This window comes from Caloenas nicobarica, chromosome 3, assembly GCF_036013445.1.
Source record: "Caloenas nicobarica isolate bCalNic1 chromosome 3, bCalNic1.hap1, whole genome shotgun sequence".
In the NCBI taxonomy this organism is placed as follows: domain Eukaryota; kingdom Metazoa; phylum Chordata; class Aves; order Columbiformes; family Columbidae; genus Caloenas; species Caloenas nicobarica.
In genome coordinates, this window is record NC_088247.1 from 77,575,226 (window position 1) to 77,591,073 (window position 15,848).

The window sequence follows — 15,848 nt, forward strand, 5'->3', positions numbered from 1 at the left end:
ATTGTCTCTTCCCTTTTCAAGAAACTTTTGCTTTCTGTACTAGTCAGTAGTCTTAAAATGCTAGAATTCAAAAATGTGTGACTCTAACCTACTCTGAAAGTTCTGACTTCCTTTCACTGTTTGTTCTGTGGAAGTTGGTTGTGATCACCATCTACAGTTACTGTAAGGAATTACATATAAGAACACATTTTAGAGAGTATGGAAGTATGAGTTGGAGGGAATTTCTTTAAAAAATAAACAAAAGAGCAACCAAACAAAAAACCTAACTGACTTTTACACAGAGACAAAGGAAGTGTATTAGTATATTAAGTCAGCATAGGCAAACTTAAAATTTGCATGCATTTTCTTCCCTTCTCTATTTTCCCAGTGCTTTAGTTTCACTTCCCGTCTAAGGTGACATCCAAAAGAACAGGCTCTTGTTTTTTCCTTTTTTAAGTTTTTTATTGTGACTTAAAATTTCATTCATAGAAATCCCAGGTTTTGCCTAACTACCTTACTAGGGGCAACTAAACTACCTTCTCAAGGACAACTAGTAAAAGAATAGCATTACATTTATTTGAGTAACTGCAGGAGTGTACATTTGGCAGTAAAGAGGAGGGTTCAGGTTTCTGATTTAAGAAACTCTTCCAATAGAATTTCTCTAGTCTTTCTGAAGATACAAAACCTCACAAGATAATTTTTAAAAGACAGAAACTTTCCAGGTCTCATTAAAACTCATCTATGCTAGGAAAACTTGTTACTGGAAAACTTTACTGGCAATAGGTGAGATACTTAGTGCTGGGCAAGCTTAAAATGTTTGCCTAATGTGCCACTTTGTGGAACATAGCGAAAATGCTAAAGAGATCCCTGTGCTAAGGAATGAAAATAAAATTACCTCCAGATGTAATTTTATCTCATGATATAGTTTTACTAGAAGTAGATACAGTATTAAGATGTGCCAAAAATGCTACTGACCCAATGTTCAATTGGAGTCTTGACTACCAATTCTCTTTATAATGTATTTTGAGGGGCTTAAACTTCAATATTTACTCACGTAATCTCTCCTTATGTGAGATGCAACGAGTCCCTTTATTCACGTGTTCACACAGGGTACAGGAATTGCTGCAGCTGAACTGAATGAATGTTTTGTGTGTTTTGTTCATTAGTTGTCCTGGCACAGTTGCAGTCTACAGAAAAGTGTGAAAAGCTACAGAAAAGCTCTAGTCCACAGAAAGGTGAATGTCTGTCGTAACGGGTACATTCGATAACAGACTTTATTCAGGTTAGAACCCCTCAAAATACTCATTAGAACAAACCACAGACCTCAACAAGGTGAGAAAATAAAGTTTCTTAGTAATCTGCAAGTAGAAAGCTTTGCGGTTTACACACCTACAATGTATCTGATGTATGCGCATGTGAAAAATACCACGAGTCCCAGTTCAAGAACTGGCTAAGTCTCTAACTGATCTGGTTAGCATAAGCTAGCTTTCTGCATCAAAAATGAGATTTAAAGGTTGAATTGTATCCTCTCTCCTGGAGATGGAGCTCTTAACACAGTGCTGAGACAGCAAAAGGAAGCAGAGTAATTGCCTGAGGAAGTGCAGCAAACTGTATACAGGATTCAGTCAGCAAGAAATTTCTGTTCACATTGCATCATCTTAAATATTTTAGAAATGAGATGTGAAGGGGAGCTTTCAGTTTTTAAAATAATTTGAATGTCACTGCTCATGGATGTTGGGGAAACATGGACAGCAGCTTGAATTTTACTCAGTTTTTCACTATTTCCTTGTTTGTGTGTACATTTTCTGGTTTGGTTTTGTTTGTGCTTTTCTTGATAAAACAACAGTAACGTGATGATTTAGCATCACTGCATGGAGTGAAATAGATAAGGCTGTATAGAAGGATACTGCATTAATGCAACACTATAGTGATAATCTACTAAGTGTTCATATTTTGCCCTTCCCATAAAGTCAAAGCAAAAGGAGATGGAGTGAAGTCGAAAGGCAAAGCACTGAAACATTCAGAGAGGCACCTCGTACTTCAGTACTGCCAGATGAAGTATCTTTAAGCTTATCTCCTCTGCATTTCAGGTTCAGTCCTGTTGGACCACAATCCACATAGAAAGTGTAACTGCTGTGACTCTTAATGAAAGAACATGGTTTGAGGAAATGATGGGCAGTTTTTGAATGTTCTAGTTTTAGTTATTTTTTTCTTAACTAACATATAACTCCCTCCCAGAGCAGATGGTACATACATACCTTCTGGAAATTCTTATTTTTTCATACAAATCAGTGTGGTCAAGTACATAGTTTCAATGAGAAAACTTCGCTCCCCTTAAAGACTTAAGATCTAATTCCATACCATCAAATAGTTGTAGTGCATGATTTTTATTTACCATATATGTGAAACGTAGCAGGATTTGCACGGAATGTGTTGGGATGGGGGGTGGTGGTATTATTAATAATAATTTTATTAAGTTGTGGGCAAGCACAGGTTACAGTACAGGGTATTTTAAGGATTAGGCAACTCTGTTACTGGAATGCACGTCCTTCCAAAGGTGCCAAACAGCCGTTTGCAATGGTGTTTCAACAGGAACTTTTCGAGCGTATGTAATTGTCCTTCTGTGCTCCAGGGAGCGCCAGAACTGCACGGAGCCGGTGGAAAGCGGTTCCCAAATCCAGCCGTGTGAACTCCCCCGGGAGCGACCTGAGGGACCGAGCGCATCTGCCCGTCTCCAGGAGCACCTGAGTGAGGGGACCCGCGCTCCTGTGAGACCAGCGGACCCACAGCGGCCTCCGGCGATGGGGAGGAGGGCGGGTACCACCCCAGCCTCTGAGGGTGCCTGTGCCCCAGCGGGCCCGGGCCGAGTCTCTCGCTCCTCCCCGCCACGGGAATCGCACACTTGAGCCTTAACGCTCCACGCGGTCGTAACTGCGTCGTTTTTAAGAGGGTGGTTTCCCTCAGCTGGGGAGGGACCAGTGACAACGCACCAATAACAGCCGGGAAAGAGGGGCGCGAACCCCAGACCGCACCGTCGCCTGAGCGGGCAGCTGCGCGGGGTCTCCGCCGCTCCCCGGCAGGGGCTGCGCCGCTCTCCGCCCCGCCCCGCCCCGCAGTGACGCAATCTGCCGGCGCCCGGCGGCAGCGCAGGCCGGCGCCGCTCCGCTCCGCTCTCCTCAGTCATGTTCTCGGCGCCCGCCTCCCCGCGGACCCCCGGCGGCTCGGCCCGCAGGAACCTCGGCAGCGCCGCCCCCAGCCCTCTCTCCCGGCCGGGCGGCAGGAAGAACCTAGCCGGCGTGGCGGCAGCGGGCTCCCCGGTGCTGTTCTCCCCGGTGGCGCGGAGGAGCGGCGCCCTCTCCGCCCGGTGAGTCCCGCCCCCTCCGCCCAGCCGGGTCCCGGGCAGGGCCCAGGGCTTCGGGCCGCCTTTTCCCGCCGGGCGTTGCCTCGGCCCTTCTCCCTCGGCCTGTGCCGAGGCGGTGCCGGGGCTCCTCGGGCTCCGCCCGCTCGGACCTGGAGTTTCCCCCGAGCATCCGCGGCCGGGGTTCCGTGGCTTTTAATTAGATAAAAACATTTGACTTTACTGAGTGAAAGGAGGGGGAAAGGTGTCATTTGGTCGTGTGTAATAGGCAGCAGTTAGATTATATCGGTCCCGTGCCTCAGTAAATGTATTAAGGCATACTTCTAAACGAGCCTCATGAAAGGGCTCTGCCTGAAAGCTCTTGCTTTCAGCTATCTGTACGAGAAGTTTTAACAAAATATTTTGTTTCTCTTTGCAAACCCTGCCTCATTTTTACACGCTCAAGCCATTGTAGGTTACAACATTGCTGTTTCATAAACGCAGTTTTACGATTTGTTTTTCCTGTTGGGATGTATTGTAAGATATTCTTTGTCTCTGATCATCCTTCAGTCTCTCTTCAGTTGTTTTTCTACAATATCCTTCTGAGATGCATGCTAGGTCATCCCAGAACTCAAGAAGCTGTATGTGGAGTGGTCATGATGTTTTCTGTTTTTCCTTTTATTCTGTGTTTAGTAACTCAGATATTCTGTTTGTTGTTTGACTGTACATTACTATTTAGTACAGTCAAGACACTGTCACTCTGGTAGTTGGTTTCTTTTGTGACTGTGATGAAGGTTTTAGACAGCAGTACAGATTTATAGAGTGGAAACTTTCCTCCACTGTAGAAATTAGCCTTTCTTTCCTCTGTATTATTTTCGCTTACTGCTTTTCTTTTATACAGGGTTTGGTCTACAGTAAGACTTTTCCTCATATCTCCCAGCTTGATTTCTGTAGGAATCTTTGATAAGGGATCTTTTTGGAAGATTTGGGGAAATTTAAGTGTTTGATATTGTCTGGTTTGTATTCACTGACTTTTTTTTGGAATCTGATAGAACTGTCAGACATGACTCTTCTGTTTGAAAAGGAAAAAAAGAAAAAAATCTATGAGAGTTCCTAATCAATGTTTCTCATTTGACTCATTTACTTTCCTACAGGAGCAGTAAGATTTTATTAGTCTGTGGTTTCTCAGTTGCTCTCAGATCCTTTGTAAGGTGTTTGATGTGCTCTGTTCTCATGGTAGCAAATTGTGACTGCAACATGTTATAGTTGAACACTTTCAAGGTTCTTTAAAAGTGGCTTTGTACATTATATACAATACTGCATGTTCAGTGTTACAAATATCTCATTAATGTTTGAATTCAAGTGTTCCTCAGATATATCTCTGGTATAGGAAAAATACTAATGTGTACCTCTATATTTTAAAAGAAGATGGAATAGTCAAAAGTTCAGGCATTCCTCCCCTGCTGCCACCTCCTCCTCCCTTCCATATGAATCAAAACTGAGATTTAACATGAGCCCAAGATCAATTTCAGGGGTTCAGAATCTCTTTTCTCAGGAGCGGCTATTTGTTGTCGAGATAACCAAGATCGCCCGTTTTTGGTTTGGGGGAACTTTTACTTCATGTCTGTTTAATATGGTATTTTTCCAACCCGGGTGTCAGGCTTATCATGTAGCTGTGTTTTGTCACCTTTTGGCATTTCACACTGGGGAGGTCTGTGGCATCATTTTACTTGCGAGAAGAAATAAAAAAGGGCATTATCTTCTAAAGTGTTGGAACTGGGGATGGAAATGGGCCCTGCAGGCAGGGAAGAACCTCTGTTTAGCTTCTCTTGGCATGGAGGATAGCTTTATTTTATAGACAACCAAAATACTGAGAATGGGAACAGTGATTTTTGTTGCTGCAGGAGGAATGCGTATTCAAAACCAGTTCTTTGAAAAATAAAGGAATTAGATGACAGCTTACAACTTGCAAGGAGGCTGCCAGATTACTGCTTTAGATGCTGCTCTCAGAGAGAACATGTTTATTTTACATAAACCCATTTAATCACATCTGTTTCTAAACCGATACTAATGAAGTAAATGTCTGTTGAAACTGATGCAGAAAGACAAAAAAACTAACTATAACTTCTTGTTTTGTTTAAGAGCAACTCCTACCAGAGTTATCCAACATCCTTCAGCAAGTGAGACCATAAACTATGATGTCAAGGCTTTTGGATCCTCTCTGCCTGTTAAGGTTATGGAAGCCTTGAAGAAGGCTGATGGTAAGAACCGATTTTGTCTGTTGTTTTTCTCGTGAAAATTGACATGTGAGGGAAGTGTTAACATGTTGTTGATGCCATTTAAATGCTGAGTTTACAGTGGAAACTGAAATGTTTGTGCTTTGGTTTGGATCCAACTTGATTAACTATGTAACTATAATTGTCATTGTAATATAAATATCCTTCAGTGCTGTCTTAATTAATGTATCATAAAATCCAAGGTTATAAAGAAAGCCAATAGTAGTTTTTTAATAACTTGCTTATTGGTTCTTTCTCACCTTTTTGATTCTGTTGTGTTCTAGAGTGGATGCTTTAATTTTTTGTTGTTGTTTTTAATACAACTTTTTTATCATTTCTAAAAGCTGCAATGATACAAACCTTTCCATGTGTTCAAGAAATTGGACTCCTAAGCAGTTTTTCCCAGTGGATAAGTTTTCTTTTTGTAGGAAATATAAGAGGAATTAAAAACACATATCTTAAAATCGCTGGGCAATTTACAAAGCTATCATAACCTACTATAAATTGAGGGAAATAGCTTCTGGGATTGTCTTGCTTTTCACTCTCAATAGCTGAGTGTTTTGTCAAATGGCTTTTTAAACTATATGCAGTAATCTGGTGTCTTAATCCAATACATGGAAATTCTAACATGGAATTTTAATTTAATAGAAAAATACATTTCTTATTTTCATATGCGAATGAAAGGTTACTGGTTTGAAGGTTACTCTGCAGTGTTTTAAAACTCTGAATGCTTTAAAAAATTATTTTTTATGTAGCTGATGACCAGCTGAGTGTTCAAGTGGATGAAAATGGATGGGCCTGGCTAGTCCATAAAGAGAGGTTGATTATTTGGAAGATTGGTCAGTCTCCAGTAGCTAAGGTAACTGAAATATCAAGATGGAAAAACTTCCATATTTTATGCTAGTTGAACAAAATATTCAGTTGTGGTTTTTTAAAGCAAGAGTTTCTCTCTAAACTGGAGTTTGTCTGGTTTACCTCAAAAGCAGCGGGGTTGATATGAAGTCGAGTAACCGAAACTCAAGCTTTTGAGGGAGCTTAACGTTTTATATTCCTCTCTTAATTTTTAATTGTCACCTTAACATTAAGATTAATTCTTTGCATTTTAATAACTGTGTCTTTTACGTTAGATAGTCTTGATAAAGCTTATTTTAATAGTTAAAACCCAGTCGATACGTTACAGATTGGTATAGGTTATTCTGAGACTGACTTTTCAGTTTGTCAAAAAAAAAAAAGATTTATTTCAGCTCTGCTGAATATATGTTTCTCCTAGATTTCTTATGTCAAGAATTTTTTTTTTCCCTCTGACCAGTGTTTCTTTCAGCATCATTTCAGTGAATAGCAAGTATGGTCAGCGGAAACCTGTAGTTACAAAATGCATGTCTTTCAAGTAGTGCAACGTATGTTAATTATACAGATTCTGCACTTACAGTAGAGCATCAGGTATACTCATTCTAGTATTTTTCAAGACATTAGAATTTTTTTGATTGTTTAACTTTGGGGGGGCAGAGGAGGAAGGAGTATTTCCCCTCTCCACTCTGTTAGTACCTAGTAAGCTTTCTCAAGCACTTCTACTTTAATTTTGATTTACTGCCTTGTTAGCATATTGTATTATGCAATGGTCAAATAATTGCACCTCTGAAAGAAATAATTCAATATTGTAGTGTTGTGAGAAACACTTAAAAATAACTAAAGAAAAACAATGATGTTTGAAAACTTATAAGTAGGTGCTTTTGATCTGTTTGTTTGCTGGTTGTGACAACCTTGCTGAAGGTGACTTGTGGCATTCTTTGGGTTCCCTTACAGAGTGTCTGGGCTAGTTGAAAATAAATTTTTAGCAGGGTCAAAAAGTCTAAAGACTCTGTGGCAGAGGAGTAAGTTCTTCCAGTCTCGTGTTTATTATGACATCTCTTTCTTACAGTTATCTCTGTGCAAGGAACTGCAGCTGCCACCCAGTGACTTCCAGTGGAGTTCTAGTTTAGCAGCTATATCTTGTGTCAGTTCCTCAGGTGAAGCAACTTCTCTGCAGGTGATCAACTTTTAAATTTTAGTGTTTAAAAATACTTTTAGAGTAACTTTGAATATATCCTTTTTTTATCAAGTACTTATTTGAAAACTGCATTTGGTGTTGTACTGTCTATTCTAAAGGTCAGGATTGATAGTTTGCAATAGGTATGTTTTAAATAAACAAAATTCTGCTAGTCTTTTCAAATTACATCATTTACATGTTGTAGGATTTTGTGGTTTAATCCCAGCCAGCCACTAATCCCCGCACAGTCGCTTGCTCACTCCCTCCTGGTGGACTGGGGGAGAGATTCAGAAGAGTTAAAGTGAGAAAACCTCATGGGTTGAGATAAAGGCATTTTAATAGGTAAAGCAAAAGCCGTGCACACAAGGAAAGCAAAACAAGGGATTCATTCACCGCTTCCCATGGGCAGGCGGTGTTCAGCCATCTCCAGAACAGCTGGGCTCCATCACGGGTGATGGTTACTTGGGAAGACAAACACCATCGCTCTGAACATCCCCCTCTTCCTCCTTCTTCCCCCAGCTTTATATGCTGAGCATGAAGTCATATGGTGTGGGCTGTCCCTTCGGTCAGTTGGGCTCTGCTGTCCCCCTGTGTCCCCTCCCAGCTTCTTGTGCACCCCCAGCCCGCTCACTGGTGGGGTCGTGTGAGAAGCAGAAAAGGCCTTGACTCTGTGCAATCCCTGCTTAGCAGTGACTAAAACATCCCTGCATTACCAACACTGTTGTCAGCACAAATCCAAAACATAGACCCATACTAGCTACTCTGAAGTGAATTAACTCTGTCCTTAGTTAACTAAGTATTACTTGCCATGCTTTCATGGCAAACAAAAATATACTAAACTAAATTATTTTGTTACCACCAGAGCAATCAAATATTCAGTCTAAGCAAGTACAATTTAAATACATGCTGGCTGAAAAAGTTGTTCAGCAGTGAGAACACATGGATTCTCAGTACATGTGCGTGAGGAGCAAACACCAGCAACCTCACTTGATGGTCTCTGTAAGGAAGCTCGCACTGGGAGGACAGATGATTTCACCTGTCTTGACTGATTTTTCCTAAGTGCCTTATTATAACATACTGTGCTAGAGGGTGAGGTTTGAAGATCATTTAAGTTTTCTGAAAGTATGTTCATTTGTCTGTTACTATCATTCATAAAGAAGCTCTCATTTTTTCAGCTTGGGTGTAGTTTCCAGTTAATATAAGTGGTGCTCTAGTAAAACTGGATAAGTAGTTGTCTTTGGAAGGAAGAAGCCCCACAGAATATGTAATAGGATTTTTCCTTTTGACTTTATTGTGTTTTACTTCTAGATGGTGAAAAGCAGTCTCAGTATCTTATGTTTAGCTCATAAGCTCTAAATGCTGTAAGGCTAAGTCTACGCAAAGAAGTTTAAGAGGAAGTAATACACCTAAACAAATTTTTTTTTTTTTTAATTTCATCTTTCTTCAGCTTGTGAGCTGTGCTTGGCTACTATGATTTTGCAGAGTGAAGTGGAAATATTAGTGGTAGAAAATAGTTCACTAAAATGAAAATTATTAAATAATGGGCAGGAATCACAAAGGACAATGCATTCTGAGGTGGTTTTTTAATTGTTAGGTTGTTAATTAGACTACTTTCCTTTGTGAAGATCTGTGTGTAGTCAAAAATCAGTTAGAAAACTCCAAGGAGTTTCTCAATAACAGCTCTAAGCTGCTGTTCTTCTGTTTTGTGACTTTTTCGCAACGACCAACGGATGAGGTACAACACTTTCTGTCTAAATCTCCTCGTGAACACAATATCTTGCTTCATGCTTTGAATTTGGTACATGGTGATTTACTGTGTCAGAAGCCCTAATGCAGGCACGCTGTGGGCTTATGTCTTTATGAAGAGAAGAGCCACTGTGTGATTTGATATTTCTCCTAATGACACTGGAACAGTTTCTTTGTTAAATTGTAGCCTGTGTTTTAACTCGTCCACAGTAGCTTATAACTCTTGGCATCTGGAATTTTCCATGGGCTTTTTTCTGTCTTGTGGCTGTAAGTTTTGTTTGCATTTCAATAGCAGACTCTGAATTATCAGGAACAAGAACCAGTAGGAAATATTATTTTTAGCAAAATAAGCAAGTATAACATTCTCTGCATGTATTAAGTTACGCTACAGAGTCATTTTGCAATTCAGTTCTAGGTTTGTCAGTGTGCATCCGTATGTATTTGCTACTTTTTTGTGTGTTTGTCACCTACAATCATGATATGTAAAATGACATGTTAAAGCTGCAGTCTGATTGTTATAATCTTGCATGTTCTATTAATTATTTTCTCACTTCAAGTCTCTGGCAATAATGGTTGCTACCAGCGAAGGTTCTGTGCGCTACTGGCCCAATCTTGCACATGAAGGTTCCTATACGGAGACTTTTACAGACTTTGGAGGCTCTCTGTGCAGTTTCCTAACAGCAGTAAAGGTACAGTACAGTATGATTTATATTAAAATACTGCTTTAATTCTTAATTTAAAAATTAAGAAGCATTCTCCATATTATCAGTACTAAATCTCCAATAAACGTTGCAAAGCAAGCTATCAAACGTTCTGAGGAGTAACTTTGGAGATTGTTGGTGAGTGTGATGATCTTAAGTAGCAGAGATGACTGGCGGTCATAAATAATGATGTTTAAGTCAGGGAAGCATGCAGGTTTCAACTAAAAGGTTAACAAGGCGGGTTTGGTACCTCAGCCTTTAGGGAGTGTCAGTGTTACCCCTGTGATTACTTCCAGTGGTAGAAGCCCCACTATCACAAAAACAAAGAACTACTTCATCTCAATCTGCAGACCACACGCTCAGCGTCTTGTGGTATAGCTCACTAGTGGCTGAATTTGAGAGATTTCTGTATGAAGGTAATGAACAAGTAGATTATGAAATGTTCTTAGAAATTCTGTTTTATGCTCTTCATGTGACTAAATGGAGAAACTCTCAGAATATATCAAAAAATTCAATGTGTTACAATATGTGTTATCTTCAAAACTAGTTACCATTTAAATTACATTCTATCTCATGAATTTTTCAACATCTACTGTTCATATCCTGTATTATAAATATTATTTTAGGGCATCAGCATGTCGAACATTTGTAAACCTAATCAGAAGACAGTGATGTTAATGACAAATTTCTTTAGATTTTCAAGATGTTAAGAAACACTAATAGGTATCTACCCTATTAGAGCTGGATTGTGCCCAAGTTTCAGACATCAAGATGAGGAAAGCAAGGTGTTACCATACCTGTAGTTGAAACACTGACATCAGTGTGAATTCAGAACTAGAGGAACTTTTTTTTTTTCAGAGCAGAATCCTTTTATTAATCAGTTAATGTTCTGAAGCTGCATTATTATGTAGATGACAATGATACTTAAGTAGTCACCTGTCACTGGGCAGATTTAACCTTTAATGTAATTTTTATATCATCTGATGAAAATTGTGCTGGTTTTTAAATTTATTTTTAACTTTGTTCTGTGAACATTTCCTGTACAGGTAGACAGTTAAATTCTTTCAGCAACCTTCAGACACTTAATGTTCAATTTTTTTGAAAAATTATTGTACATCTGACAGGCTTTGTTAATTCCCTGTGGCATGCAAACTTTGATCAGTTTTGAATTGAAAGCATGGGGTAGGGTTTACGCCTTGGTGGCAGGGGGAATGAAGGCTTGTCTATATTATCAAGTAGTGAAAGGCTATAATTGAGAATTTATAAGGTAACAAGGCTGGTGCTGAAGCAGTGCCACTGGCTACACAGGTCATTTTGGAGGGGGGGTTATTTATGCTGGTTCCAGTGTAATGAAACAAATGGCTGTGAGTGGTCAGAGCCCATTGTCCAGTTCAGTTTCACACAAAGGGGGTGCAGCTGGTGCCCTGGGACTGCTCCGACAGGGGACGTGAAGCCAGCAGGCAGCGTGTGGGGGGCTCACAAGAGGTCACTTCAGAAACAGACTCCTGATGCTAATTTTGGTGCTAACATGGATGCTCCCATTAGGACAGGCAAGAGATGGGCAGCAAAAGTCTCTGCCTCCTAAACGAGGTAGATAAGTACCTACAATGGAGTGCATATTTTGCATAATACAGAAGACTTTTAAGGTTTTTGCAGTGCAAAGGTAACACTATTTTTTCATCATTAGATTCCAAGGATTATATGACATTTTAGTTCTGTTGTTAAACTGAAATGGAGTTTCATGGAGTAAAAATGTCATGCAATTGTAAGAAAAAGTCTCTGCCGGTGCTAAGTACCAGTCTGATATTTGACTTAGTACTAATGTTTGTTATTTCTTGAAACAAACACACACCCTAAAACACAAACCAAAATAAAAATCAAAACTGACAACAACAAAAAACACAACCAAAAAGCCCCAACAGAAGACCACCTCTTTCTTTATATGTGCATGTTATTTTATTTTCCAGTCTGACACAAGCATTGTTATCTTTTCTCAGTTATACATTCACTAATGCACTATTCATTTTTTAATTACCTACCCCAGTCTTTTTGGACATAACCAGGTGGAAGTTTTGTTGTGTAGTTCGTTTAGATTAGTGTTCTGTAGAGCAGGATGCTATTAAAAAAAAAAGTGTGCTTAATAAGACTTAAAGTTTAAATGCATACATGGAAGTTGAATATATTTATTAATTCAACACACTGAATATATTTTCATATTTTAAAAAATTGGTTTAAAATTTTAAAAAGTATACTGTGAGCTGTATGCTGCACTGATTCAAGCATAGAGAATAATGTGGAAAATTTGTTAAAACAGTCTTTTAATGTGATAAATGCTTTCCTTTTTTATTTTCTTTGTTAACTCTCAAGTACTATGGATGTCTTGTGTCTCATGTAGTGTTTACCCTTATGAACTGACATAGATAATTTTATCTGACAATAGAATTGTTTCAGGAATTTATTTTTTTTTTTTAAAATATGGTTGCTTTTTCTCTTTGTTAGGGAGGAAGCTTTATTTTATCATCTACCAGAGGCCAGCTAGTTCGATTGATACCAGATAGTTCTGGCAAAATTCATCAGCATGCCTTGCCCCAGGGTCAGGGCATGTTTTCTGGAATTGGTAGAAAGGTTTCTTCGCTTCTGGGTATATTGTCTCCTGGGCATGATGCTGTGGTAAGCTTGAAAAACATTCATATAATAATCTGCTTTAATTTTTCTCTGTAATTTCTAGCCTCAGTGTTTAAGAAAGAAAAAATAGAAGGCTGTGTAAGGATGTATAATGACCAAAAACAAACAAACAAAAGAGACAACGCTCAACTCATCTATGTTACTTGTGTTTCCTTGAAATTTGAACAAAAGACATGAACCAAATAAATCTGTATGCTTTGTAAAGGAGAATGCTGACTTGCTCTTTAGATATGAATAAAAGAGGACTTTAAAGTAGTAATACTTCCTGGGGAATATGCAATGATTCAAAGTCCTGCCTGTTTCTAGTAACAGACTCATTACTACTTGAAGAAACTAGCAGTAACCTGTAATTTTACTTGTCTAATTTAGGGTTGCCAAGGGTTTGTGATTGGGTTGAGCTTTGTCAGTGAACTCCACAGAAGTTGGAAGTATGAGAAACAGACTTACTATAGATGTTGTTGTATCTATAAAATAAGGCTTCTCTTGGAAATTATCGTACTACTGTCATCTTGTAATGTGACTTGTGTAGGTTGCTGGAGGAAGTGGGATTTTTGTGGACCGAGAGTGGTGTAGATTGTTGTATCCAAATATTAAGGCTGTGCTTTAACCTTTTTAGCTTTTTTCTTTTTGAAATGCAGATTTCTAGTGTTCTTTGGGATAAAGAGAGGTCAAGCTTTTATATGCTAACAAGTTCAAATCTAAACAAATGGGAGATTGATGATTCGTCAGAACGTTATATTCTCAGCTGGGATATCAACAGGATCCTGAAAGAACATATTACAGATGCAATTTGGGTAAGAACCAGCTCACCTGGAAAGGGTTTGTGGGTTTCTTTGGTTAGTAGCCTGCTTATATATAGTTAAAAGTCAGATGTATTGTTTTTTAGGGTTCTGAAAGTAACTATGAAGATATTAAAGGAGGAGTAAATATACAATACATGGATTTGCAACAGAATCGGTAAGGAAGTACAGTTGCATCTAGTAAGACTTACATTAATGAGATAAATGTGTTCTGTTGCAAAAACTATATGTAATTGCAATTTAATTTTACTTGAGTGTCACGTCAGATGACTAGGTTATCCTATACTTTATGCTGTCATTATCTCTTTAGCATTATAAGTTTGTTACTTTAGAATAATTCCGTTCACTTTTTTTAGTGTCATTTTATGAGGTATTTGTTTTGTCTTCATATTGCAAAGACAGCAAATGAGCACTTTTAACTTGTTCCAGCAAATGCAGAGAATTCAGTATGTCTTATATTTACTTTAATTACATAAAATCGTAACTGCCTGGGTTCAGTTTTGTACTGCAACATGAATCCTGTTAATAAAACAGCTTGAAAGAGCAAATACTGTAGTGTTTCTTTCTAAAAAAAAAAAAAAAAAATACAATCTTGTGAAATATTTGTGATTGTACTTAAATATCTGATTTTGTGAGTGGTAGAGCTTAAGCAAGTAAAATACGTAATAATCTCTTGACGGTGTGCTATCTGTTGTTGAATAGTGATGGACTGGTGATACTTGCTGCAGCATGGCATCCTGGAGATTGTCCGTGTCTTGTCTACTACACTCTCATAACAGTGGAAGATAAAGGCTACCAGATGTCTGATGATGTCGTTGTGGAGGTAACACAGTACAATCCATCTTTTCAGGTATGTATATGAAGGCTCTGAAACTGATTTAAGTTTTTCACAGTGTTTCAGAATATTCCTGTACATAAATCAGCTGTCAGATTTTTGTCTAAAGGAAAATCAAGTTCTCTGTCTTAAGGTTGTTCTTGGAAGTATGTACTTGTAGTATTCTGAGGAAAATGGGTACTAGCATCTTTTAATGTTCAATAGGAACTGTATGTAAAGTTTATGCTTTACATTTTAAAGTGTAAAAGAAAAAAGCTTCAAAAATAGAAGTCTAAACATCTGATTATTACTGATTTAATTTTTGCCCTGTCTGTGAAAATTTCTACAGAGTAATTTTATGGTGTACTCATGCAACCCTTTAAGAACAGGTCTTTGCTGAGACTCTTGTAGCAGGACAAGGAATTAAGAGACCGGTGTTTTGTTCCTTGCTAGCCAGGTGGCTTGCTGGGAGGGGAGGACGCATTAATTGTCCTTGGCGTGCTGCCTTTGTGCTGTCTCTTCTGAAAGCATAAACTTAGGCATTGATTTCTCTGGTAAACTACTGCCACTCTTCTCCATCTACCCCTGCCTGTAATGGCATCTTAAAATCGAGTATTAAGATGGAAAGAGTATGAAAACTCTAGAATAATTGATCTGTTTACTTAGTCTCTCCGTGTGAAATTACCAAGAATTTAATATATATACCAAAAAAACCCCACAGGATCTTAAGTTTTAGGGCAAATTAAAAGTGGTTTTGTTTGTGATTTTTTTTTTTAGGTTGTAAGTTGTATCCGTATCTTTTTGTTGAAAAGTAAACCAAATTCAGGCAACTCATATCATCCTTTAAAATGTTAGATGTTTGTTTAAGGTTTTGATTACATATGTGATAATGTTCATATGTAACACTTGCAGTCAGAAGAGGAAGTGTTGTGCTGTCTGGTAGTCCCAGATTACTTTAGCCATGCTGCTTACCTCTATAAGGAAGATGAAGTGTTTGCTTGTTCCACTGGAACTGGGAGAATTTCTTTACCACAGGAGAAAATCATATTTGGCATACAAGGTAACGTGCAGGGAAACACAAAATAATCACATTTTGTTGATACTTTTTAATTGAATGTTTTTACAGTATTGATATTTCTCAGAGAGCAGAATCATATTTGTGCTCCTTTTTATTTAATATTTTAAGTTGGGAGTTTCTCATGAGCATATGGAGAAAGTCCTGATGTGACATCCAGTATTGTTATTGCTCACTCTACAGTGTTTTGGGTGAAGATGAAGTAGATTCCCACTCTTGGTATATGAAAGGGTGGGGGTTTTGTTTGTGAGGGGTTTTTTGCCCTCCTTTTTTTCTTCCAACATTCACTGTGGACTTTTTTCCCCCTTGAAATTAACTTTGTGTTGAGGCTCATCCTGTAATAGGTGCCTGTGAGAGATGTCTCTGAGAATGTCATCCTTGGCCTTCAGAGGTGTTTTCAAGTAGGATG

General features: G+C 38.6%; 1 protein-coding gene across 1 annotated transcript in view; it reads left to right on the forward strand.

The window, feature by feature from the left end:
- The first annotated feature begins 3,120 nt into the window (after nt 1-3,120).
- The window catches only part of NUP133 (nucleoporin 133), a 35,992-nt gene continuing 23,264 nt past the window's right edge, over nt 3,121-15,848 (forward strand). The window contains exons 1-10 of the mRNA XM_065630641.1: nt 3,121-3,343; nt 5,459-5,577; nt 6,348-6,451; nt 7,511-7,618; nt 9,922-10,053; nt 12,565-12,735; nt 13,389-13,544; nt 13,637-13,707; nt 14,253-14,400; nt 15,277-15,424. Of these exons, the coding sequence (XP_065486713.1) occupies nt 3,162-3,343; nt 5,459-5,577; nt 6,348-6,451; nt 7,511-7,618; nt 9,922-10,053; nt 12,565-12,735; nt 13,389-13,544; nt 13,637-13,707; nt 14,253-14,400; nt 15,277-15,424 (1,339 nt within the window). The 5' untranslated portion in view covers nt 3,121-3,161. The remainder of the gene's footprint in view (nt 3,344-5,458; nt 5,578-6,347; nt 6,452-7,510; nt 7,619-9,921; nt 10,054-12,564; nt 12,736-13,388; nt 13,545-13,636; nt 13,708-14,252; nt 14,401-15,276; nt 15,425-15,848) is intronic.